Source organism: Euprymna scolopes, chromosome 12 (genome assembly GCF_053919585.1).
Source record: "Euprymna scolopes isolate OS-2025 chromosome 12, ASM5391958v1, whole genome shotgun sequence".
Lineage (NCBI taxonomy): Eukaryota > Metazoa > Mollusca > Cephalopoda > Sepiida > Sepiolidae > Euprymna > Euprymna scolopes.
The window spans coordinates 136,266,578-136,293,470 of NC_136493.1; the positions used below are offsets into that span (position 1 = coordinate 136,266,578).

Genomic DNA, 26,893 nt, shown 5'->3' on the forward strand with positions numbered 1-26,893 from the left:
TTATGAGATGATCATCTTTAGTTAATTAATACATGTAATTATATTAATGCAGATACTAGCGAGATCTATGAAAATTGTACATGGGACTCATTCATATGCAATATACTGATGTTGGCATTCTATAAATGTTCAATGTAAATGAAGATGCTCTGGCATTATTGTTAAAACGGCAAAAGTATTTATCTAAGCATGCAGGGACGCCCGGCGTAGCATGGTCGTAAAGTACGCTTAACTATGATATTTTAATTCTTACAGATTTCGTATGTATTATTATTGAGTTAGTGTTCTATCGATTCTTATATATTATAAAGCTGCGATTTCAAAAATAAAAAAATATATCCATATGGTCTGTGTGCACTAACATTAATTAAAACCGAAACCCAAACTCATATATATATATATATATATATATATATATATATATATATATATATATATATAAACTTGAGTTCCTTTCAGCTATAATCGAAACCGAAACCAAAACTTATGAAGAATCTTTAATAAAATTATTTATATAAAAAATAGATTAATGGAGTGTTATCAGCTATAATCGAAACAAAAACGAAACTTTATGAAGAATTTTTAGTAAAATAATTTATAAAACAACTAAATGACTGGAGGCCCTTCAGCTGTAATCGAAATCAAAACCAAAACCGAAACTTATGTAGAATTTTAGGTAAAAGTAGTTATTACAAGAAATGGATTGTCATAACAATTAAACGACAGTCACTCGGACGTAAGCGTGACACACAAAATAAATAACACACGCTACCGTATTATAATATAGCTTTTACATGATTTATACTTGCGTAATATTTGCGCAAAAAGGTTATAGTAAACACAAACCTGTTTCTATATATCTTTATGTATATGTATATATATATTTGTTTAAAAAATTGCTTACTAAAGTCTTCCGTAAGTTTCTGGTTTTCAGACACGAAACTTGATATATAGGGTAAAATTTGATAAAATTTAGGGTTTAGCCGGGGAAAATCGGTGAAAAAGTGTGAAAATTAAAAAAAAAAATGGAATTTGCCAGGCGAAGGTAGACGACGGCATTACAAATATGCAAGCGTAAGTTAATAGCTATTGGTACATGTTTTAGTTTTTAACTTTCCAGTAAACATGTCTTAATTGTTTAGGCATTAACGCCAAAGAAAAAAGTAAATCGTAAGCTAAACATTCTGGTGTTGATTCTCGGTGGTGACGCACGACTTATTTTATTTTTTTTAACGTTTTAAATCATTACTATATATTGGGTCCAATAATAAATACGAAATATGCATTAATCAAAATATATTTAAGCGTATTTTATGACCGGGATATACCGGGCAGCCTGCTATTAGTATAGATAATTTTGAAAAAAAAATCACCTAGAAAAAAATTGGTGTCATTTCAAAATTAAAGATCAAATTTCAAGCTTCTACATATTTTGATCCTCTAAAACAGCAAATTAACCTATCTATCTATCTATCTATCTATCTATCTATCTATCTATCTATCTATCTTTTTATTAATCCATCTATCTATTTATCTATCTATTATATGAAATTCACTTTGTGTGTGTATAGGTTCCTTTCTCATAGGTTCCGAAACGGCTGAGCCTATCTTTTGCAAATTTCACAAAAAGCTAATTCATATGTCTGGCTCTGTTCTTAAGTATATATTTGTACAGAAATTCATCCGATAAGTATCGAAAATAAAAAAACCCGACCTTAAAAGTAGCTTTTCTCTCTTATAGATAAAAAATAAGTTCTACAGGGGAATATTTTACGTTACACTGGCCAAGGGAATGTTAGCAAATCATTTTTTCTAAAAAAAAAAAAACAACAGATTTATTATCATTTAGATATATAGCTCAATGGTAGAGTATTCGACTTCAGATCGAATGATTCCCTGTTCATGCCCGGATGTACCTCGTCGTTTTATTTTGATTTTTTCTTATTAATGAGTTCAGTTTACGATAAAAGAAGAGATACCATATAAAATCGGCGCAAATCATTTCTTCGTTTGCATATTTTAAAACTAAATATTAATCAAAAGTGACGTTTCTAGGACATTCGTCGTTAAGTCCAAATTTCAGCTAACAGGATTATGTAAACACAGAGAGAATTTGATGAACGATATTATCATTATTATTTTTTAATTTTTTTGCGAATTAGTCAATATGGGAAAATTATTCCTCGTAATATATAATAATCAACAGAAGGTTGATTCTATAATACTGCATGCGCAATCTGCATAAATAAAAATATCATGTTTAAGCGTATTGTACGACCGGGCAACGCCGAGCTTTTAGCTAGTATATCATGGAATTATGATCAAAACTAAAAATACGTGAAAATTAACAAATCAAAAATTTATTGGAAGAATTACAATCGATTCAATTGCCGTCGAAACGGAAAATTCGGTCGTAGTAACAAATTCAGTTAACTAAATGATAAATAAAATGAGTCTCTGCGTTAAGAGTAAAACGAATTCCGAACATTGTACTCAGCGATAATCAGTGTCTTTTTAAAATCTACGATTTATTTTAGTGTTTTCAATAAATTTCAAATCCAAATATCATGAAATTATTCTAAAAATTTATTAATAAATGAAGATGTATAAAATTATTTTGTGTGTTTTAAATTTTATCGTATTTTTTCAACACAGTATGCTGGTATAAAGGGATGAAGTATAAAATTGGACAAAAGTTCTGGAGGAATTGCAATCAATGCACTTGTCGTCGTAACGGTAGATTCCGTTGTACGAACAGATTCTGTCCACCAAACGGTAAATACAATTATTCTCTATTGAAAATAAAACTAAATCCGAAAACCATTCAGAGAAAAATCATAAAACCTTATTAAATTCAAGGATTCATTTTCGAGTTTTCTATATTTTTCTCTCTCTAAAAATGAATTTAACATTTTATAATCTATTATAATAAAGTCATATTCCTGCCTGTTTGTTTGTCTGTTTACAATTTAATTAACATGTACAAAAGCTACACTGTTTCAGAAATTGATTTTCATACTGAATACGGACTTATACTCTTGTTATTACAGTATAATATAAGGCGTCCACATTCAATGAGCAATCTCACATGCGTATTAAATCAACAACAATCTATTTTAATAATAGTGATTAATTATTTGTTGTAATTGAATCGTTTTGCATTGTTCTATTTGGAAATATTACTTAAAGTTGATTCATTTAATTTATTTTTTAATTTATATTAAATTTATTTCCAATCATAAATAACTGACAACAATTGCGTTTACAACCGAAATATTTTTTTTATTTATTTAAGCTATGCGAGTTATTTCCCCTTTAAGTTATAAAAGTTAGTTCGCGTTTGATTTTCATGGACAAAGATGTATATTTTATCCTTCCCTAAATCCAACAATGATAACTTTTCGTAACAAGTTAGGATATTCGGTGTATATTAAATAGTATGCGCTTAAATCCTCCGCCCGGCTATATTTTTCGACCGGGCAAAGCCGGGTATATACAGCTAGTATTATCATAAAACTAAAAGCAGGATTAATATAATATGAGTATCTATCTATCTATCTATCTAACTATCTATCTATCTATCTATCTATCTATCTATCTATCTTGTATCGTGATATGTTCATACCGTAGATAAAATCATGGTTAGTATTCGCCATAGACTTTGGTCCATCGTTGGTCCGATTCCTCTGAAGACATCACATGATTAAAACTTGGCAGAATACATGGGGTGGGTTGCCATTACCTTCCCCAGCACATTGGCGTCTAACTCGCCTGTTTGCACCTATCCGTTGTCATTATATCATCCGCATAGCTGCAGTCGAATAACGTAGAGCCGTTGATCTGCTAGATTCATTCTTCCCCATGGTCATCCAACGTCTTGCTGCCGATGTCATCAGAGTTACCGTCTCCTAGATGCATATCTAAACTAAAACTCGGTGTACATCTCTCCCTGTGAATTAATTCCACTCCAGACACCAACCTGGAAATTTATATATATAAATTTATGCATTTAAACATTTAAATTTTATGATTTGAAAATATTAATCTTCAAATACAGAATTTTTATTATTTGAAAACAAAGAATACAATGTAATAAATCTATTTCGTTAACCCATGAGTTTTCGATGCTTAATCATCTCCTCAGAAATTTTTAGCATAGTAGAAAACTCGTTTAAGTACCCAGATAAGTACATCACATTATTAAATAAAAACTCTATAAAATATCAAACTCTACAATACAAAGAGAAACAATGCGTTTGATGTTTCCTTTTGCCGGCACAAAGAAGGTTGACGCACCGCGATAGAGACGGCCTCCAAAATCTTTAAATGGTTTTTGGAGTCCGCTCTATGTAGCACCTCGAACCAATCTATTTTATATCTATCGGCACAGCACGGGTTGTCAACAAATGCTGGCCAATAGCAGAGTCCAAGGCTGCAGAAGGAGGGAGACCACCGAACCCCATCCTCCCTAGTCTGATCTTCGATGGAACATGCTGGTTTATACGAGTCAAAAGGTGCAAGGATGTTCGCCCAACATAACCAGCATTGCACTGGCATCTAAACTGATATACAATGCTCATCACATACTCATGCAGTGAAAACACAAACACAGCAGATTAGTATCGGTTGAAGAGAGTTTGATGGGAGGACTTGAATAGTTTCCTATTATCAGGTTTGAAACCAACGGTACAAATGACTTGTCTCATCTAACAACTTTCTGTACACAAAATACAATATATATATATATATATATATATATATATATATATATATATATATATAAATATATATATGAATAAGGGGGTAGTCACCGACAATGTGTATTTTTTAACATTATTTTATTATTCCGTGTCTTGGTTTTTCGTTGAGAATTATGTTTGGATCATTGTAATAATGTTTTTAAATCACTGAAATCGTTTTTACGCGTTTCAGACGTTCTGTGAAGCGTCCTCGTCAGAAATTATTTTCAAATGTGTTGGAGTTGTAAAAATGGCATTTTCGTAGTTCATTTGAAGTGTTTCCAAGGGGTGGAGGCGTGAAAGTGTCTATTATTCATTCGCATGTTCAATTTTTATTACTCTTTTATTGGGCTTGTCGGGGCGGGGAGGGGCCGCTGACCTCGTCTGTAGTCACTCTTGTGTGGTGTTTCTCTCTCTCACTCTCTCTTTCTGCTTGTGTTTTTTTTTCTCTTTTCCTTTAGTGTAGGGTGTGTGTGTGTTTTCTTTTATTGGTTTGAGAATGTGTGTACTGTTTTATAGTATTATGAGATTATTTGCTTCCCTAGGAAGGTGATTGTGATACAAGGTCGTAACTAATGTGTATGTGTGAGGTGGGGGGGACCAGCTCTTCTGAAATAAGCGTGGGGTGCTTTCATTCTATTTTGATATTTATTTTTTGGATTCTTGGATTTCAGTATTGTGATTTTTCGTTTCAGTCTTTTCGGGTGTTCTTTATATTATGTTTGTTTAGATAGAAGGGTGCATTTAAAAATATGTATAGGGTATTTTTTAATTTTTCTATTTATTTGTCTCCCCATGTGGGTATGGCCAGACCCAGGATCGGTTCCTAGTGTGGGGAAGATTTTGTTCCCCAGAGGGGGGGCCATTTGGAGTGGGTATAGGTATGGGAGGAGGATGATAGAAGGGATGATAGTTGTCTCAGTCATGAGGGGGTTCTCTTCCACTAACTGAGAAGGGAGCGAGGTGTTGGAACAGATATTATACTATGGTTCTAGGTGTTTCCTAGTGTTGTTGGTTTCGAGGTTAAGTAGGGTTGGTATTGTTCAGTGTGTTGTATTAGAGATAGGGGTGTTATGTCTGTGTGTGGTTGTATGCGCGCGCGTGTGTGTTTTAATATGTCGGTTCTGATTTATGTGTGGCTGTGTATATGTATATGTGTATGGGCGTTCATGCGAGTGTACCTTGCTTTCATGTTTTTGTGTGTTGATATTAAGCTCTGTTTAGTTCAGGAGTGAATCTGGTGATGAAATTTTTTTCCTGTTGCACAGGAAATAAAATAATTGTCTGCTTGGAAGATTGGCATTATTTTGAAGCTGTTTTCACTGCATGTGTGTACGTGTTTTGAAACATAGAGGTGTCTGTTATCTGCAATTTTGATGTTGCTCTTATGTAAGGCCACTCTATTGTTGAAATTTTTGGTGGCGCCTATGTAGGATTTGTTGCATGCTGTCGGGTTATTATTTTTGTTGTTTTAAGTATGTTGTTTAGTTTGTCGTTCTGGTTAAGGAGGATAAGGTTTTTTGTTATCTGTGTGAATAGTTCTGGGTTGTTTGTGTTATGTGTAGAGACGTATGCTAAAATTTGTTCTTTGTTGTGTTTTTTGGGGTTCTTAGTTTGTCTATTGGAATTTTTTCAGCCAGTTCAATACCTTTCTGTATTAGTGGTAGTGGGTATATGGCGATTAAGCTACACTGAATATTTATCCACTCTAGGACTCTTCAGGCTTATGCGCGAATTTTGTGGTTGTCTGTCATTTTTATATACGCACCTTCTATTGAGATTTTAGTTAGCTAATCAGCTTTCTAGGATCCACCGCGCCCTTCCTATCAGCCAATGAACATGCATTTATCGGACAAAGGTCTATTTGAACTCTGGTTGACCTGTTCCTTTGTGTGTGCTCTATTTTGCCTGGATATCTAGTTTCTTTACCTGTTTTCAATCTAGGTTAGTTTTTTTATGTTAGTTTATATATAAATATATATACGTACATACATATATGCACATATATACATACATACACATATATATATACATACATATATGTGTGATCGTTTATGTATATTCATGTTTATTTAATTTATTTATTTGTTTATTTTCTATTGCTTTTGCTAGTTTTAAAACTATCCTAGCGTAAATGTTATCTTGTGGACACAGTTGTTCGCTATTTCCCTTCTACAGTTTAATAGATGTTGGGATTCTTTAAAGTACATGATAGCAAATTTTTCATGAAGGCATAATCTACATGGGTCGTCTAGGTCTCTACACGTGGTAGCTTGTCTTATTATTTTCTATTCGACTACCGGCGAATGTCCGCTTTCCTTGAGTTCCCAGTATTTATTTGCTAGCGTTGTTTTCATACGGTGTTTTTTTTATTGTTGAATGTATTCTTGTGGTCATAATATCGAGTTTTGAAATCTAAGGAAGTCATACCTACGTAATATTTCTTGTTATTCGGGTTTTCTTTCGCAAATATTGTGGCCTGGTAAACTACTCTTTTGGTTAGACATTTATTTTTAAGTGGGAAAAATGTGAGGTGCCTACAGTTGCATTTATTTAGTTCGTTATTAGTATTTTTATTTCTAGTATGGTTGTTCTTGTCCGAGGGTGGTTTATTATTATTATTATTATTATTATTATTATTATTATTATTATTATTATTATTATTATTATTATTATTATTATTATTATTTCTGCTAGTGTTAGTTTTATTTTTGTCATGGTGTCTACTTTTTTATTGTTTATTTTGTTGTTGTTTACATTGTCTTTATTTAATATTTTGTTATTATGTGCTTTAATTATCATCTCTAAATTTTCGCAACAGCTGTAGGATAACTTTAAGGTATTTTTATTGAAAATTTTGTGTAAGGGGTTGGTGCGGGAAAGTGTTTTTCAATAAGATCTAGAAATTTTTTGCCAAGTTTTTAACATTTGATTGTATGGGGCTGTATACCAAATTATAGTTCTTTTACTTCTATTTTTAATTTTATTATAGTTATTGGTGTTTTGTTGCTTATATTTGATATCGATATTTTTGTATCCACTATTTTTAGGGCTGTTTCATAGATATTGGTTGACCTGTTAAATGCATTTTAATCGCTTGAGTTATTACTGAGTCTACTTACGATCGAGTTAGGAATCTGTTTTATAATTGATGGTGGGTGATTATATATATATAAGTATTTTTTTTTACTATAATAATTAAATACCCACAGACACTAGTGTTTCATGCTTTCGGGAATCTTCAGTGCAGGGTGTCACGATTAACACCAGTCGAACGATTTCAACTCGGCAACACGGCTCGATTAGCAAAGACCGTATCCATTCGGTTACCATTAATTGCGTGAAATAATGTCGAATTTAAACATTTTAATTTTAAATGTTCTTTACGTCAGTCAGACAGTGATCTAATCGTTATACGATGATCTATGCATAAGAGCTAAATTAACCGACTTAATTCAGCTGAAAGTGCTCAACGATAAGAAACTATTTTCTTAAAGGGGCTTTCATAATTATTTTTTTTGCTATAATAATTAAATACTGTAAGCATCTTATCTATCTTTAAACATGATATATATATATATATATATATATATATATATATATATATATATATATATTATTGTTTAAAGATGATAGATAAGATGCTTACAGGATTTTACCGTAAAAGTCATCGGATTCAATATCGTAATAATACATAAGTGTTTATCATTATTAAGACTATTAGCAAGAAAGTAAATTAATTCCTGAAATTGTACCTAGGGCTAAGCACTATTTTATTAAAATGCACGATTGTTTTTTTTTAGTTTTTCTGTACATTCATCTTTTAAAAAAGCAAATGTAAACATGAAAGAAACAATGAAATAAGAAATGAGTATATTAAAAAATAATTCATGAAATTTTAAATGTACTGCTTAATTTTTTTCTTGCTTCGACGTAGGTTGTTGGTATAACGGGATAAATTATGGAATTGGGCAAAACTTCTGGAAGAGGTGTAATCGATGCAGCTGCCGCTTTAATGGTAGATCTATTTGTACTCAAAGATTCTGCCCGCCAAACAGTAAGTAAAATTATTTTGTTTAGAATGAAGTTATCTCCGAAAATCGCACAGATAATAAATGTCGTGAAAATATTCGATGTCATCTTAACTTTCGCCTAATTTTATCATCAAAAGATGAAGTAAAAATGCCACAAATTATCGTAAACAAAATTAAATATGAACAAATTTGAAAACCACTAATGTATTCATTTCTAAATGTATTTTTAATTTTTATCTTTCTTTTATACATAGCATGTTGGTATAACGGGAAGAAGTACGCAACTGGACAAAGGATTTGGCAGAATTGCAATCGATGCACATGTAGTCGTTACGGTAGATTCTATTGTACTAAAAAATACTGTCCACAAATCGGTAAATAAAATTATTCCATACATTTAAAATAAAGCTTATTCTGAACATCGTACTCAAGGATAATCATTACTTTATTAAAAAAATTGCGATTTATTTGTGATTGTTAGACATTTTGATCCTTCAAAAATGCAAATTGAATTTGAACAACAATAAACTTATGATAGAAATTATTTTCTTAGAATTCTAAAATATCAATTTTAAAACTTCAAAAAATATTTTATTTTATTTGCGTGTCGCTAACTGTCTGAGCACGTTGGTCCCTTGTGTTTTTTTTTCTCGGCTTGATTTACTCTAACCAATCTCTCCGATCTTTCCCGAGGGACCTTCAAGCTTCTAGCTGCCCCAATCTTGAAAACTGTCTTTAACTGTCGCAATTTCAAAACTGTTTATAAACTGTCGTAAACTGTCGCAGAACTCACAAAAACTGTCCATAAATAAACTCTTAAAATAATAACTTTTATGTTCGGTTCTTTTGTATAAGCAATGGTACTACTTTGATTAATCGTCCTATTTTTGAACGACTTTTGTTTACCTTGTTAAATAATATTCTCTCCATTGTCTTACTACTAAAGAAAAAGGAGCCAACTGACCGGTTTTGATCTTACTCTTTAAGAGCTAAAATAAGGGATTTTATTTATTATTAAAGAAGAAAGAGAGAATAGGAAAACTATAAAAGTAGCATTATGATTTATTAAAGAGGTGAATAAAGACGAAAACAATTAAAAATGAAGCTGTTCTGATCAATGTACAATACTGAAATGTACTTGAGACTAATCACATTGAAACCTAAGAGACATTTCTTTGTGTTGACAAAGGGAATGTCTCCTTAATTGAACATGAATAGTCTCCAACATCTTCAAATGAAAGTTTGAATAACCATGACTCTGAATGGAAAATGAATACGTGCTGAAATTTGTAGCGCAAGATGCGTTTTTAAGTAAATAATCAGCCATAGAAACCCGGATGTCCGTTGGTAAGTAGGTCCCATTTCTGATTTTGTTAGGTATGTGTTGTTGGACTCTACTGTCCAATCTTAACATCATTCAACCCAAATAATAACCCCTTATGTTCATGTGTTTGAGGTGAATAAGAGTAAAAAAATAATAATAATAATAAAAATTTATAAATAAATGTTAAAAAAATACTGAGGTACCATAAATTAATATATACGCAAAAATAGATGTAACATTGTTTAACATGAGTTTCACAACTTATCAAGGCCTAAATGCCACTCGAGGATAATGAATGGTTAATGAGTGTAGGTAGTCACTGAGACAGCAATGAAAACACTTTTTTATGATTTTTCTCTTTTTCTCACTCAAAAACACTAGTTCATATGTTTGTTTCTTTTTTTTAAATTTTATTCACTTTTCCCTTTACTCAGGTTGCTGGTATAACGGGATCAATTACAGAATTAGACAAAAAATGTGGATCAATTGCAACCGATGCACATGCACAGCTTTCCGTAGATTCGTTTGCACTACAAAATTCTGTCCAACAAACGGTAAATACAGTTATTCTGATTAAATTAATCTTCGAAAGTCGGACTCAGATAATCCGAATCCTATAAAAAGATACTATTCAATTTGTAGTTTTCCAATATTTTGATCCCTTCAAACAGCACATAAATATATTATAATATATAATGAAACCTAAAAAATAAAGAAATTATTAAATAAAGAAATTCATTCGATTTTAAATGAATTTTATAATTTTATATTTGTATTATACACAGGATGTTGGCATAACGGGCGAAAGTACAATATTGGACAAAAGTTCTCGAAGAATTGCAATCAATGCACCTGTCGTCCTAATGGAAGATCTGATTGTACCAAAAAACCTTGTCTACTAAAAGGTAAATAAAATAATTTTCAGTATCTACAATAAAGAATTGTATACAGAGATCATCAATAATTAGTTTTTACTAGCAGGGAAACCCGGAGTAGCCCGGCTGTAAAAGATGTTTAAATATAATATTTTAATTTATGCAGATTTCATACATATTATTATAGAGTCAATTTTCTATCGATTCTTATATATTATAAATTTGTAATTACAAAAATAAAAACATATATTCGTATGACTTGAGTGCACCATCTTGAACTGAAACCAAAAAGAAAACTTATGAACACACACACACACATACACACACACACACACACATATATATATATATATATATATATATATATATATATATATATATGTATATATTCGAAACCGAAGCTAAAACCTATGAAGAATTTTTGGTAAAATTATTTATAAAAAATAGATGACTTGAATGCCATAGCTATAATCGAAACCGAAACCAAAACTGATGAGATGAGGAATTTTTGGTAAAATTATTATTACAAAAAAATAGGTCATAACAATTAAAGGGCAGCCACTCGAAAGAAAAAATCGCACAAAATAACATACAGCCTATCATATTCAAATACTACCGTGTTTGAATATATTATTACGTGTTTGTTTTACTCATTTAGAATTGCTTTAAAGCTTCACCAATCACTCATTTTGCGACCAAATGTAAAACAAGTTTTACGGTTCATAGGTCACCTTGAAACAAAAGTTATAATAAAATTACTGTGTTCTAAAATTCTCAGAATTTTTAAGGGCAGTTTTTCTGATCGGCTGTTGGTTACCATAGCAACCAAATCTATTACGCTACCTCAATCCGGCTGGGAACGGCAGAGATGATGACGTAAAAAGATTTAAAAAAACTGTCGTTAATAATTCACCGCTGTCTCGATATATCGCTCAGCTGTACTTACGCTGATAATAACAATAGTAACAAGTGAAACAGATAGAAAATATTATTTCAAAGCAAAGCCTGAAAAAATCATGGATTACATAGAAAAATGTAAGCATGAAAAGTAATATGGTTAAGATTAAATTTAGAAAAGTAAAAGGACTAATTTTTAAAACAAGCAAAGAAAAAGACAAGATATTTTAATAAAAAATATAATTAATTTACAACTTAAAATATTGCAACATCAAGAATAAAAAAATATTCAATTTAAAATTATATCATTAATATCTTGTCTTTATCTTTTTTCTAGTTTTAACAACTTGTCCCTTTACTTTTCCACGTTTAATCTTAACCATATCACTTTTCACGCTCACATTTTTCTACTAATTAATATATAGATTATTATAAAATCTACAAATGTTTCAAGTTGTTACACATTTTCTTCCTTTACATATGCAATATAAAATATCATGGAATTCGTATAAAACTTTAAAGATAAGTCTATTGATTAAAGATATATAAAATTCTATATTAATTTTGTAAATTATTTGTTAGTATTCGTGCTTGAAATGATCTGAATAGTTACAGAATTTGACAAAGGTTCCGGAAGAAGTCGCTGTACATGTCGTCGTTACGGTAGATTCCATGGTACCAAAAATGCTGTCCACCAATCAGCAAATAAAAGTATTCCAGCCATTCAAAAAACAAAATTGACTCTGAAAATCGCATGAATAGATAACAAAGATTATCATTAAAATCGATGTTTAATTTGGAATTTTACAAAATATTTTAATAAAAAAAAGCAAATGAAAATATTAAACATAATTGAATGAGGAAATTCATGACTAAAAAATATAAATTTCTAAGTTCATATTTAATGTAATCTTTGTTTTCTACCAAGGATGTTGCTGTAAGTTACAGGATAATTGCAATTGATAAGTGTGTCTTCATAGCAGTAGATAAAACTGTGCGAAATAATTTTCCTATTTATTCGAAAATAGAATTATTACACGAATTAAGTGAAAAAAATAAACTGCAAAAATCACGAACAGAAATAATCCTTATCGTGTTTGAATATACGTAACTTTTTCAAGATCTTTGAAAAAGCATATACATATATAAAATATACACATAAAAAAAAACAAGAAATAAAACATGTATAAAATGTTAAATCGATTCCGTATTTTTATCTTTGTTTTTTTTTAAATTTTTTTTTTTACCTAGGATGTTTTTATAACGGGATAAGCTACCAAAAAGGTCAAAAGTTCTGGAAGAATTGCAATCGATGTACCTGCCTTGGTAAACGTAAATACAGTTGTAGCAGAAAAGTCTGTGAACGAAACGGTAAATAAAATCATATTCTCGAATTGGAATAAAATATTACTAAAAATCATACTCAACGATAAACATTACCATAACAATTTCTAAGATTTATTTTTTTGGTTGTTGCATTTTAATCCTCCCAAAATAAATAACATTTTTATTAAATGATTATAAAAAAATTTAAACCTGATGAAATTTAAAAATCCAAAATGTATACGATTCTAAATGTATTTTATCATTTTGATATTTGTTTTCTATACAGTATGCTGGCATAACGGGAAGAAGTATAGAATTGGACTAAAGTTCTGGATGGGTTGCAATCGATGCTCATGTCGTAGTAACGGTAGATTCAGGTGTACCAACGATTTCTGTCTATCAATGGGTAAATAATTTTTTCTATATATTAACAATGAATTAGCTACAAAAATGTACTCGGAGATAAACAAAGTCTTACCAAATCTGCGATTCATGTAAAAGTTTTACCATATTTTTATTCGCAAAAAATGCGACGAAAAAAGCATATCATCATGAATCTTCAAACATGAGAAAATTAATAGCGAATATAAAAGATTCTAAATGTATTTTTAATTTTATCTTTCTTTACAACGTTTCTTAGTATATCGAGATAGATCCTAAGTTTTGAAAGAATTGCAATCAATATCGCTGCCGTCGTAAACGTAAATTCTATTATACGAACAAATTATGTACATCAATCTGTAAATAAAATTATTTTCTCTATTGACAAAAGAATATTACGCAGAAATAATCTGTATCTTATTATTTCAAGTATTTTCTATATTTTGATCTTACAACAAAGCAAGTGTAAATACCACAAATAAAAAAGGTAAAATATAAGTATATTTATAAAATAATTTTATAAATTTCTAATTATATTTTCATTTGCTTTCTAACCAGGCTGTTGGTTTAACGGAGTCAATTATAGAATTGGCCAAACGTTCTGGAAGAATTGCAATCGATGTAAATGCCGTGGTAACGGAAGATACACGTGTACGAAGAAAATTTGTTCACGCAACGGTAAATAAATTATTTTATTAAGAATAAAGCAATCGAAGAATATTAAACTCACATATTCAGTATCATGTCAAAATCCCCGATTGAATTTTGTAACTTTACATAAACTCATCTTCAAATAATGAAATAAAATTATCACGACAAGTAATAACAAACTTAGTAAAAAAGTGGATACAATAATAAACATGCAGTTCTAAATTTTTTTAGATGAGATATGAATGTTTGTATTGTTTTTGATTGTTTGAACGATATTGAGGGGCAACCCAACACGCAGAAAACACTTTGTACGAGTAAAAACCCTGACAGAAAAACTCATGACAAACAAAAACTGCGTTTATGAGATTTTATATATTCTACAAAGGTGAAACAAACCTCCACCTCAAGATAAGATTAGAAGAACATCGGAAAACTGTCATTCCTTGAGAATTCGAAAAATCAACTCTAGCAGATCATATATGGAGAAAAAAAAGCACCAATTCCCCGAGGTGGGATAATGTTAAGATACTAGATATAGAAGAAAGATGGAGGGTTAGAAAACTCAAGGAAGCTGCACATATGGTGGATGGAAACGACCTCCTAAGCCGTCCAACTATTGAATTTAACCACATTTATTACAGATTTATATGGAAAAAAATAATTATACAAAGGTTTCATTCTTTCTATTTATACTCCCAACCCAAATGTAGATAATCCCCAAACCTCTTTTTTCTTAGAGTTTTGTTTTTACAAAGGAGTCACCACTCCTCAAGGCCCAGAGGCCACTCGAGGATAAGGGTTAATAAACGTATATCGGTCAATGAGACAGTGACGTAGTAACTGTTAGTAGTGGAAATTTGGTAAATTGGATTACTTAAGGGGAATGGCTGATCAAGAACTTGTTTACATTGGACTTGAAGACGACCATAATATAGTCAGCTGGAAAGCAAGCAAATAGAAGAGAGTTCCACTGCTGTGCAGTTCTAAGAAAGAAGCTTAGTTTATGGAATCTACGTTTATGTTTAGTCCAGTTAAAGAGTGGGAGACATTATTGATAGTGTTTTCAGCTAGACGAGTGTTTCTCGTGAATGTTTGGCGAAGAGGGGAACCATAGATTGGAGCTCAGACGAGCACTTGCCATGAAAATAACGATAAAGCAAAGGCAGGCTCGCAACGCCTCTTCTGTGAGAAAGAGGTTTAAGGGAAAAGAAAAGGGACCCCCCCACTAGGCTACGAAGTCTATTTTTAACTCTATCAAGGCAGGATAAGATCTTTCTAGCAACTCCCTGCTCAAATTTGGCAACATTACTCCATCCTTGGACGCACCTGGCTATTATATAGGAAGAGAATTGCATCAGCAGTGAGATATCTACTGGATCAATAGAAGGATCCAACCAATTTTCCAGCGGCTTTAGCAATAGAATTGATATATGTGTTCCATTTCATATCAGGAGCTTGTCAAAACATAGAGCCTCCCTAAGACGAGAGCCATTCATTTCAATTGATGCCAGATGGGGATCAGGGCGTTGATGACTTAAAGACAAAAGCTTAGTTTTAGATGCATTAAAAGTAACCAAACACCTCTTTCCCCATTGTAACACATGCTAAAGATCAGAAGAAAGAGAATCAGAGAGAATTCGGTCGTTTACGATCTTTGATGTACTGCCATAGATGGTAGTGTCCTCAGCGTAAATATCTACGAATGAACTAAGGATATGATTTGGAAGATCATTGATGTAGATTAGGAAGAGAGTTGGGCCAAAGATGGAACCCTGAGGGACTCCAGCATTAATACTATGAGCTTTTGATGTCTGCCCATCAGCCACTACACTTATGAACCTATCAGAGAGAAATGATTTAATAATTGAAAAGACATTACTGGAGATCTTGTAAATTAGACCTTTATGCCATACTCTATCAAAGGCCTTTGATATATCAAAAGCTACTGCCCTAAAAAGAAATCCTCCGTAAAGAGATTCGCTAATCTTATGAGATATAACCGTTAGAAAATCTGCTGTAAATCTAGAAGAACGGAAACTATATTGTATGTCACTAAGAAGTTTATTTTTGCTGAAGTGGTTGACTACTTCTCTATTTAACAGCTTCCAGCAACTTACTCATGGCGCACGGGAGACTTATAGGTCTATACTGAGAGGGGAATAACCGATCACCTGAATTCTTAAATATTGGACATACTGACAAGATTTTCCAGGATGTTGGGAAGCAATTCTTTTTAAGACAACGCTTAAACATCTTTATAAGTGTGGGAGCTAGTTCTGGTTGAAGCTTTTTTAGCACTAAAATAGGAATGCCGTCAAGGCCAGTTGCTTTACTAGAATCAAGGTTTTTATTAGCTTGGCATCATCACGCACAGATATTTGTATGTCGCATACTGTTTTCTGATATAGGAGGAAATACGAGGGGTTGGCAGCCTTGGTAACATAGTGTGGAATTAGTTGCAAAGTAAGTTTTGCTTTGTCTGATGCTGACGAGATTACCTCAGGTCCATTGATGATAGTTGGGATAGAGCACATCATTATGTTCAGGATCCTGTTCGATATTTACCATAATTGATGAGAACCAAGCCGCTGCACAGCTACTTTGGACTTGACGGACTGAGCATACAACTCTCTTGCGTTCTTATTACTCTTTTGCAGTGGTTGCTGGCAGCTCTGAAAGAGGCTTTAGTCTCAGTACATCTATTACGTTGGAAGCAATGGAAAAAGTGATTTCTGTGCGCAATGGCAGCAGCACATCCTGGAGAGAACCATGGCTGGTTGTTAGGTTTTAGCTGGAATTTTTTCGATAGAATTAAACAGTCTATACCTATAATTAACCATTCTATCAGGTCTGATACTATAAAGTACACATCCTTTTTAAACATGGAACGCAGAGGTAGATCTGATATAAATGTACGGAAGCATTCCCAGTCAGTGATAGTGTATTGACATACCGTACGATGGAGAGGTACGTTTGAGGATTTATTACATTTCGTTTTATCTTAACTGATACAACCGAGTGGTCAGAAGATCCCAGTTGAGACAGAACGGAAGATGAACATGGCTCAGGGCAAGTTTTGAGAAAAAGGTTAAGGAGACTTGCATATTAGCCATCATTGTCAGGCACACGGGTGGGTTCGTGAACAATTTAAGTGAGATCATAAGCAATGCAGAAATCATGACAGAACCTCTCCTCACCATCTGTCTTCTTTGAGTGGGTTAACCATACCACGTTGTGAACATTGAAGTCTCCATAGACGTAAATATTAGTTGAAGGATGAGCAGACAGGATGTGGTCAATTTTCTCAGATATGCTTTTAAAGATAGTAACTCCGCTGTTGTGGGGGCGATAGAGGGCAAATATAAATGCAGTAGTGTGAGCAAGTGCAACCCGGAAACACATATAGGGTTATTTAGGATCTTCTCTGGAGATGTCCCTACCACATGGAAAGCCATCTTTAATGTAGGCACAAATTGATGCCCATGGCAATCTTCGGGATCAGATTTGCAGGTTAAGTTAGAATATCCTTTAACTACGAACTCATCTAGAGAAATTGTCGGTCCAATGACAGTTTCGCTGAGGAATAATAGGCATGGTTTGGTCTTCTGTAGTTGGGTTTCAACTTCTGGAAGGTTGGAACATAGACCCCTGATGCTGGAAAAGGAGGCATGGTAGTAGGGGGTCTACGTTGGATATTGGAGATCCGGGTTTAATCGTTTATTTTTCTGGAAACTTTTCATGGTGATTTTGGATTTGTGGAATAGGTCGACAGACTTCCTTAGAGCAGGGCAAAGAGGGACATTAAGAAGGGGAAAAACAAAAACACACGTAATACGTCTATCCACGGTTTCGTAAAAAATCTGTTTCACTAATATTGACAATTAAGAAAGATTCAGTGAAAAATTGAATCATAAGAAATTCCCCCAAAACGTACCCCAGTGACCCCTGAAAATTGACTTCTTTTTTTAAATTTACGGACACACCCTAACACCTCAGGTTCGATTTATTGTAATACAGATCCAACCAATTTTTTCGTTAGTTGAAAAAAAAAAACAAAAAAACATAGCGTTTACACGTGACAACGGTCTGAGGTCAACCCAAGATGAAAATAATTGACAGAATCAAAACAATACATACAATAATAAACATATTTTGTAATTTTTCTCTTTGCTTTCTATCAAGGCTGCTGGTATAACGGAAATATGTACGGAATTGGTCAAATGTTCTGGATGAATTGCAACCGATGTACCTGCCGTCGTAATAGACTATTCTATTGTACTAACAGATTGTGTCCACCAAACGGTAAATAAAAGTATTTCATCTCTTGACAGACTAGCTAAAGTTGAATAATGCATTCAGAAAATAATGTATATCTTATTAGTATTTAGTATTAATTTTCAAGTTTTTTATTTTAATTCTCAATATATATATATATATATATATATATATATATATTTATATATATATAAAATATTAAAACGGATTAAAAAATGTTTATCATAATATATATGTATATTCATAGATAAATATAAAATTCCAAATATATTACAACTTTAATCAACTTTTACCCTGGCGGTTGGCATAACTGGTAGACGGACAACATTGCTCAAAAGTTTTGGTAGAATTACAATTGATGAATCTACCTGGTTACGGTAGATTCGATTATACCAAAAATTTGTGTCCACCAACATATGAATGAAATTATTCTCTTCATTGAATATTTAAACATTGTGCTAAGAATTACTCTTGAGATAATCAATTAAAAAATTAAATATCAAGTTGACAAGAAAGTTATTGCGGTTTTAACTTTTAAATTCAGATGAAAATATCTCGGCTAAAAAGAATATTGAACGAAATAAACACCGTCAGAATCAATACAATTTTGCCAACGCAAAACAAGCGTATTCATGCCAGCAACGTAGAAATCTTGCGCCCTGGTAACGATGGAGTCGCTGACGGCGTTTTTGATATCTTTAGGTTTTTTAGTGTTTCTCACGCAGAAAGTTGTCGAGATGTTTAAAAAAAGTGGTTGTGGGAAGGTGAGAAGTCTAGAGAGTATTGCGCATGAGGCAGTTTTATAGCCCAATTCGTTCAGCTTCTGCAGGGTCGGTTAAGCAACGTGTGTTCGGGCATTGTCATGGAGGAGAATTGGGCCTTTTCTGTTGACTAATGCTAGGTGTTGTTGCTGAAATTTCTGATGTTTTTCATCCATTTGTTGACAGTACTTCACAGCCTGCATTAAAAAAAAACTGTTGCAGACCACCAAACAGTCAGCAGGAATTTCTTTTCGTGCAACTCTGGCTTCGGGACGTGTCGTGGAGCTTCCATCTAACCACTGAACTGAGCGTCGACAGTTTTAAAGTATCCACTTTTCATCGCAGGTCACAGCCCAGTCGAGAAACTGGTTCTTGTTACGCGAAAGAAGGGAAAATGATACTTCATAACGGCGTTTCTTTTGGTTGTCGTTCAATTCGTGAGGCACCCATTTATCAAGTTTTTTTGTTTTGTTTTTCCAATCTCTTTTAAGTGGTTGGAAATCGTCGTATATGTTACGTCTAATTCAGAAGCAAGTTCTTGAACAGTTGTGTATGGATTGGCTTCGACTAAGGCTTTTAATTGATTGTTGTCAACATCCGATGGCCAACCACTACGCTTATCACCTTTAAGACTCTCGTCGATGCCATGAAATTCTTTAAACCACGATTGTGCTGTGCGTTCAGTAATGATTCCTGGGCCAAACGCTTCGTTGATATCGCGAGCTGTTTCAGCAGCTTTTCGGCCTGGCTTGAATTGAAATAAGAAAATTGTGCGAATTTTCTTATTTCCATCTTGTATTTTACTTTTGCAAATAAGATACACTCGTTTTTTAAACGACAGTGATTTACACGATTAGTTTGAGCGAACAACTCTGTTTAAAATACTATATGAAATAAAGGTATTATAACGAAAACTTATTCCAAAATACACCATTTCAAATCCAAATTAAAAATTCTTCTCAACTACATATATGATTTATGTGCGTGTCGTCCATGTATTTTTGAAAATAAAATAAAAATATCATAATTTAATAAGAATTTGTAAAACAAAAATATAAATAAATAATTTATAAAATTCTAAATGTATTTTCTATTTTTTTTTATTTATGCACAGCCTGTTGGTATAACGGGAAAATGTACAAAATGCGACAAATGTTCTGGATAAATTGCAATCAATGCACATGCCGTCGTAACGGTAGAATTGATTGTACCAACAATTTCTGTCCAGCAACCGGTAAATAAAACTATTCTTACTATTGATAATGACGCTAATTCCGAACATCCTACTCAAAGAGTATCAGTATTATATTAAAATCTACAGTTCTTGATCGAAATTTAAAATATTTTGATTATTCAAAACAAGTAAAATATAAGCTTATGATAAATCTTAAAACCTATAATAATCATAAATAAACATGTGTACAAGCTGATTGTTTTCATAATTTCTATCGTATTTTACTACCCAGGCTGTTGGCATAATGGAATGAGCTACAGAATTGGACAAAGATTTTGGAAGAATTGCAATCGATGTACTTGCCTTCGCTACGGAAGACTCCGTTGTTCCAGAAGAGTCTGTCCACGAAACAGTAAATATAATCATTTTCTGCATTGGCAATAAAGCAAACTTTGTAAAATTCTTCAGAGAAAAAATTAAAATCAAAGTAAAAAATCTTCCTTGGGTTTTTCATGAAAGTTGGAATAATACCAAACGGACGGTTGATGCAAAATATAATAAAACTACAATGAAAATCGAAAACATCACTTAATTAAATGAATTAACAAATAAATATAATCTTAAATCAATTTTATCTTAGTTTTTTTTAAGAGTGACCACTTATCAATGCCGGGGGGCACTCGAGGATAAGAGTTAATGAGTATATATTAGTCAATGGGGAAAAATTATAATAATTGTTAGTAGTGGAAATTTAGTAAATTGGATTGCTTAAGGGGACGGCTCATCAAGAACTTGTTTACATTGTACTTGAAAACGACCAAATTGTAGTCTGTTGGCTAGCAGGAAAACGGAACAGAGTTCCACAGGCGTGTAGTTCTAAGAAAGAAGCTTTGTTCATGGAATCTACGTTTAGGTTTAAGCACAGATAAAGAGTGGGGGAAATATTGATAGTGGTTTCCGATAGACGAGTGTTTTTCGTAAAAGTTTGGCGAGAGGAGGACCATAGATTGAAGCTCAGCCGAGAATTTGCTATGAAAATAAAGGTAAAGTAGAGACAGGCTCGCAACGTCTCTTCTGTAGGAAAGAAGGTACAGTGAAGATAAAAAGGTATTCCCCACAAAGTTACAAAGTCTATTTTGAACTCTATCAATGCAACTCCTTCTCAGATGTGGCAACAGTACTCCATCGTTGAACGTACCTGGCTCTTATATAGGTAGATAATTGCATCAGGAGTAAGATATCTACCAGAGCGGTAGAAGTACCCTACTAGTTTTCCATTATTTTATCCTTGTTTTATATTTAAATGAGAATATAATAAAATGATCACAAAATAAAATCTTTATGAATTCAAAATTAAAAAAAAGAATATGAATACATTTATATATATATATATATATATATATATATATATATATATATATATATATATATAACTTTAAATGTATTAAAATGTTTATCCTTGTTATACATGTAAATGAAAATATAATTAGTATACAAATGAAAACCTATCGAAGTTTATAAATAAAAATGTATAAAATCTAATCGTAAAGGTAGATCGAGTGTATTAACAAATGCTCTCCACCGAAAAGCAAATGGGAGTATGTCCTCTATTATCAATACAATAAACATGTACATATATACAGTGCGAAATGAAAAAAAAATAATATTCATATGTAATTACAAAAACATTTTTCATTTTTATTGTAACTTGACTCATTTGACGATATGGACGGATAATTTTTATCACGTCTATTGAAACAATTTGTGATGAACTAAATTAATACACTTGAGGTTGCAATAACTAAACAGAAGTACCGAAACAATCGGTGAAATGAAAATATAATTAGTATACAAATGAAAACCTATCGAAGTTTATAAATAAAAATGTATAAAAGCTAATCGTAAAGGTAGATCGAGTGTATTAACAAATGCTCTCCACCGAAAAGCAAATGGGAGTATGTCCTCTATTATCAATACAATAAACATGCACACACACACACACACACACACACACACACACACACACACACACACACACACACACACACACACACACACACATATATATACATAGTCTTGGAAGTTTTTAACCTTTAAAACTATACAAAAAATATTTTTTATCATTCGTTAAACAAACATTTAGTCAGTAAGTCATTCAATCATCTGCAATCACTGCATCAACTTGCTTTCTCGAATTCACAATAGTACTAATGGTAATTTAAGGGACCATCAGTATATTACATCATGGCCCTCCAGCAGTGTTGATCAAACACCACCTCCCTTAATCTTAGGAAAAAAAGATGCTACAAATAATATATCTAGTTTCCTATTCTTAATTACTTTATCTAACCTATTCATGTTATAAAAATGAATTTCTTACCTCTGAGATTCATCTGTTTCCAAATTCGAAATTGATATATTTTTTAATTTACCAGTCTTGTATTTATAAGATTAGGATTAATCCATCTGACTACTTATCACCCCCACTATGATTAGTATTTTGTATATTTGCATTCTTATTTATTAAAAATTAAATATATATAAAGGTTAAAAATATTTATACATATATACATTAAAAAAAAACATTTTTTTTTATAAATATATTTTATACATTGCTAATAAAGTTTTGGATTTCCTTTATTGGTACATTTTATATATTGCTAATAAAGTTTTGGATGTCCTCATTAAACTATTGTGGTTATATATATATATATATATATATATATATATATATATATATATATATATATACACTTTTTATTTGTTTTAAATAAGAATTTATATGCTGCTACACATTCATGAGGGTGTTTCGGCCAGCAAGTTACAAGTAACTAAAGACCTCTTCAGGCTATATTGCTTATGCCAAGGTAGAACCCGTAATCCTTTTTATAAGCAATTTCGCCTGAAGAGGTCTCTAGTGACTTGTAACTGGCTGACCGAAACATGGTCATGAATGTGAAGCGACATATAAACGCTTATATAAAACAAATAAAAAGTATATCTTGCTCTACTTCGGTATTGGGCACTCTTGTATGAATCTCGTTAAAATCCACTGTTTGCTTCAAATCCGGGATATATATATATATATATATATATATATATATATATATATATATATATATATATATATATATATATTGTCAACCTTTACGGTTTACTTGTTAATATACTGAAGTACCTAAATGGAAAATAAATATCTTAACTCAGCCAAAAAGCGTAGAAGACAATTCATAAATAATTAATAAAATTCTATTTTTTCTTTGATTTTCACACAGCATGTTGGAATAACGGGAGAGGATACAGAATTGGACAAATATTCTGGAGGAATTGCAATCAATGCACGTGCCGTCGTCATGGAAAATTCGCTTGTACTAACAGATTCTGTCCACCTAATGGTAAATAACATTATTCAATGCATAAGCAGAAAAAAAAACTAACTACGAAAATCCTGCTAAGATATATTGCATATCGTATTAAATTGTATTTTTCATTTTCGAGTTTTTCTATATATTTTTACTATCTAAAAAGCCAATCGATCTATATATCAATACGATAGCGTGTGTGTTATTTTGTGCGTCACTGTTACATCTTTTTTCTTCCGAGTAACTGTCATTTAATTGTTACGACCTTTTGATTTCTTGTAATAAATAATTTTACGAAGAATTCTTCATAAGTTTTGATTTCGGTTTCGATTCAAGCTGATGCACCCACGTTATATGGATATATTTTTTATTTTTGAAATCACAACTTTATAATATATAAGAATCGATAGAAAATTGACTCTATAATAATATATACGAAATTTGCATGAATTAAAATATCCTACTTAAGCGTATTTTACGACCAGGCTACGCCGGGTGTCCCTGCTAGCTTAGAAAAATACATTTGCAGTTTTAACAAAAGAGATACAGTAATAATAAGGTGTCTTCATTTATGATGAACCCTCAGAATGTCACACATCAATATATTACATATGAAGGAACCCGCTGTGGAATTACCACAGGTTCAGCTAGTTATTATTAATCTTAAGATGTAAAAAGTGTCCTCTAAATTGTGCTTCTTTAAATACCCGTTAAAATCACTTTGCATTCTCGCCACATGCGTTTATTCGCTAACAATAGCTGTTGACTGTCTATGAGATTTGAATGGCAATAACTCTCCTCAGGATTCCAGTATATTCCGTGTCCTTTCAATATTGTTAGCAAATCAACGCATGTGGCGAGAATGCAAAGTGATTTTAATTTTTCCTGATGCTTTATGATCATTTTCTGAGGTACACACTTATGTTGGGGGAAGGGCTATTATTTTTAAGGGGGGCAGGTTATGGGATTTCTTTTCTCTTTTACAATTTCTGTCCCTTCTCTAATGTTCTTATATTTCGTCTTAGTTACATTTCAACTTTACTACTGATTGGTCGGTGTTACTTGGATGCGTTGGTTGATTCTGAACTAAAGTCTTTGTTTTAATATCTAAGTTCTTTTTATCAGTGACGTGATTATATGGCGCAAATCTTCCTTTTGATTCAAATTTCTCCTGTTCCCCTTTTCTAGGTTTTCGAAACCTTTTCTATCAGTATTTAAGTGTTTAAATTATCTTACCTTTTGATGTTTCCTATTTTCTTACACTCAATCAATTTCCCTGTATTTGTTCAGTTTTTCTACCGTATTTTTCTTCACCCTGTGGTGTGCTAGAACAGAAAAAAACATTACAGTTTGATAGATTTCCCTTTCTTTTCCTGGCTGTTATAACGTCCGATATCCTTACTTGAATTATTTTTATCTTTTTTCTACTAAAGCTTTTGTATAACGAGAAAAAAGTACAAAAATTGGCGTAAAGTTGTAACAAAATTTCATTCGATGTATATAACGTCATATAGATTAGATTCTACCAAAACAGTTCTGGCCACAAACTCGCAAAGAAAATTATTAACTCTATTGAGAAAAAAGCAAACTCTAGAAATTCTAGTAATCGGTATTCTTAAAAAAAATACTATTCTGCCTCTTTTTTTCATAGTTTAATCATTAAAATATCAAATGTTAATATAAGATAAACATAAAGTTAAAACACAAAATTAATTATAAAAATGTGTAAAATTTTCAATGCATTAAACATTTTCCTTTTGTTTTCTACTCAGGCTGTTGGTATAATGGAATGCATTACAGAATGAACCAAAGGTTCTGGAAGAATTGTAGTCGATGTATTTGCCGTCGTAATAACAGATTCAGTTGTAATAAAAGATTCTGTTCACCAAACAGTACGTAGACTATTCTATTGAGAATAAAGTTTCCTTTGACAATCGTAGCTAGATAATAAGTAACCTATTTAAATCTACAATTTAATTTTGAGTTTTGTAATATTTTAATCCTAGATAAATATATGATGAAAGTGTAAAACATACGGACAAAACAATATTAATAATATAATTATAATATAATTATATTTTATTATTATTATTTATAATCATATACATATGAATAATATAATTATAATATTTTATTATTGATATTATATGCATTAATAATATAATTATAATATTTTATATTATTATATGTATTAATGATATAATTATGATATTTTATTAGTGTTATATGTATTAATAATATAATTATAATATTTTATTAGTATTATATATATTAATAATATAATTATAATATTTTATTATTATTATATGTATTTATAATATAATTATAATATAATTATATTTTATTATTATTTAGAATTATATACATATGAATAATATAATTAATATATTTTATTATAGATATTATATGCATTAATAATATAATTATAATATTTTATTATTACATGTATTAATAATATAATTATAATATTTTATATTATTATTATATGTATTAGTAATATAATTATAATATTTTATTAGTATTATATGTATCAATAATATAATTATGATATTTTATTATTATTATTATATGCATTAATAATATAATTATAATATGTTATTATTATATATATTAATAATATAATTATAATATTTTATTATTATTATATGTATTAATAATATAATTATAATATATTATTGTATGTATTATTAATATAATTATAATATTTTATTATTATATGTGTTAATAATATAATTATAATATTATATTATTATGATTATATGTATTAATAATATAATCATAATATTTTATTATTATTATATGTGTTAATAATACAATTATAATATTTTATTATTATGATTATATGCATTAATAATATAATTATAATATGTTATTATTAATATAATTATAATATTATATTATTATTATTATATGTATAAATAATATAATTATAATATTTTTGTTATGATTATATGTATTAATAATATAATTATAATATTTTATTATTATTATATGTGTTAATAATATAATTATAATATTTTATTTTATTATTATATGTAATTATAATATAATTATAATAATATTAATAGTATAATATTGTGAATGTACTTTTAAT

At 30.8% G+C, this 26,893-nt stretch overlaps 1 protein-coding gene across 41 annotated transcripts in view; it reads left to right on the plus strand.

Moving 5' to 3' along the window:
- The window catches only part of LOC145291506 (uncharacterized), a 351,327-nt gene that overhangs the window by 132,574 nt on the left and 191,860 nt on the right, over window positions 1-26,893 (plus strand). For all 41 annotated transcript variants that reach the window (XM_080137468.1, XM_080137469.1, XM_080137432.1 and 38 more), the window contains 13 exons: window positions 2,656-2,775; window positions 8,677-8,796; window positions 9,028-9,147; window positions 10,532-10,651; window positions 10,883-11,002; window positions 13,121-13,240; window positions 13,482-13,601; window positions 14,135-14,254; window positions 18,410-18,529; window positions 20,378-20,497; window positions 20,730-20,849; window positions 23,713-23,832; window positions 25,572-25,691. In XM_080137468.1, coding sequence (XP_079993594.1) covers window positions 2,656-2,775; window positions 8,677-8,796; window positions 9,028-9,147; window positions 10,532-10,651; window positions 10,883-11,002; window positions 13,121-13,240; window positions 13,482-13,601; window positions 14,135-14,254; window positions 18,410-18,529; window positions 20,378-20,497; window positions 20,730-20,849; window positions 23,713-23,832; window positions 25,572-25,691 — 1,560 coding nt within the window. The remainder of the gene's footprint in view (window positions 1-2,655; window positions 2,776-8,676; window positions 8,797-9,027; window positions 9,148-10,531; window positions 10,652-10,882; window positions 11,003-13,120; window positions 13,241-13,481; window positions 13,602-14,134; window positions 14,255-18,409; window positions 18,530-20,377; window positions 20,498-20,729; window positions 20,850-23,712; window positions 23,833-25,571; window positions 25,692-26,893) is intronic.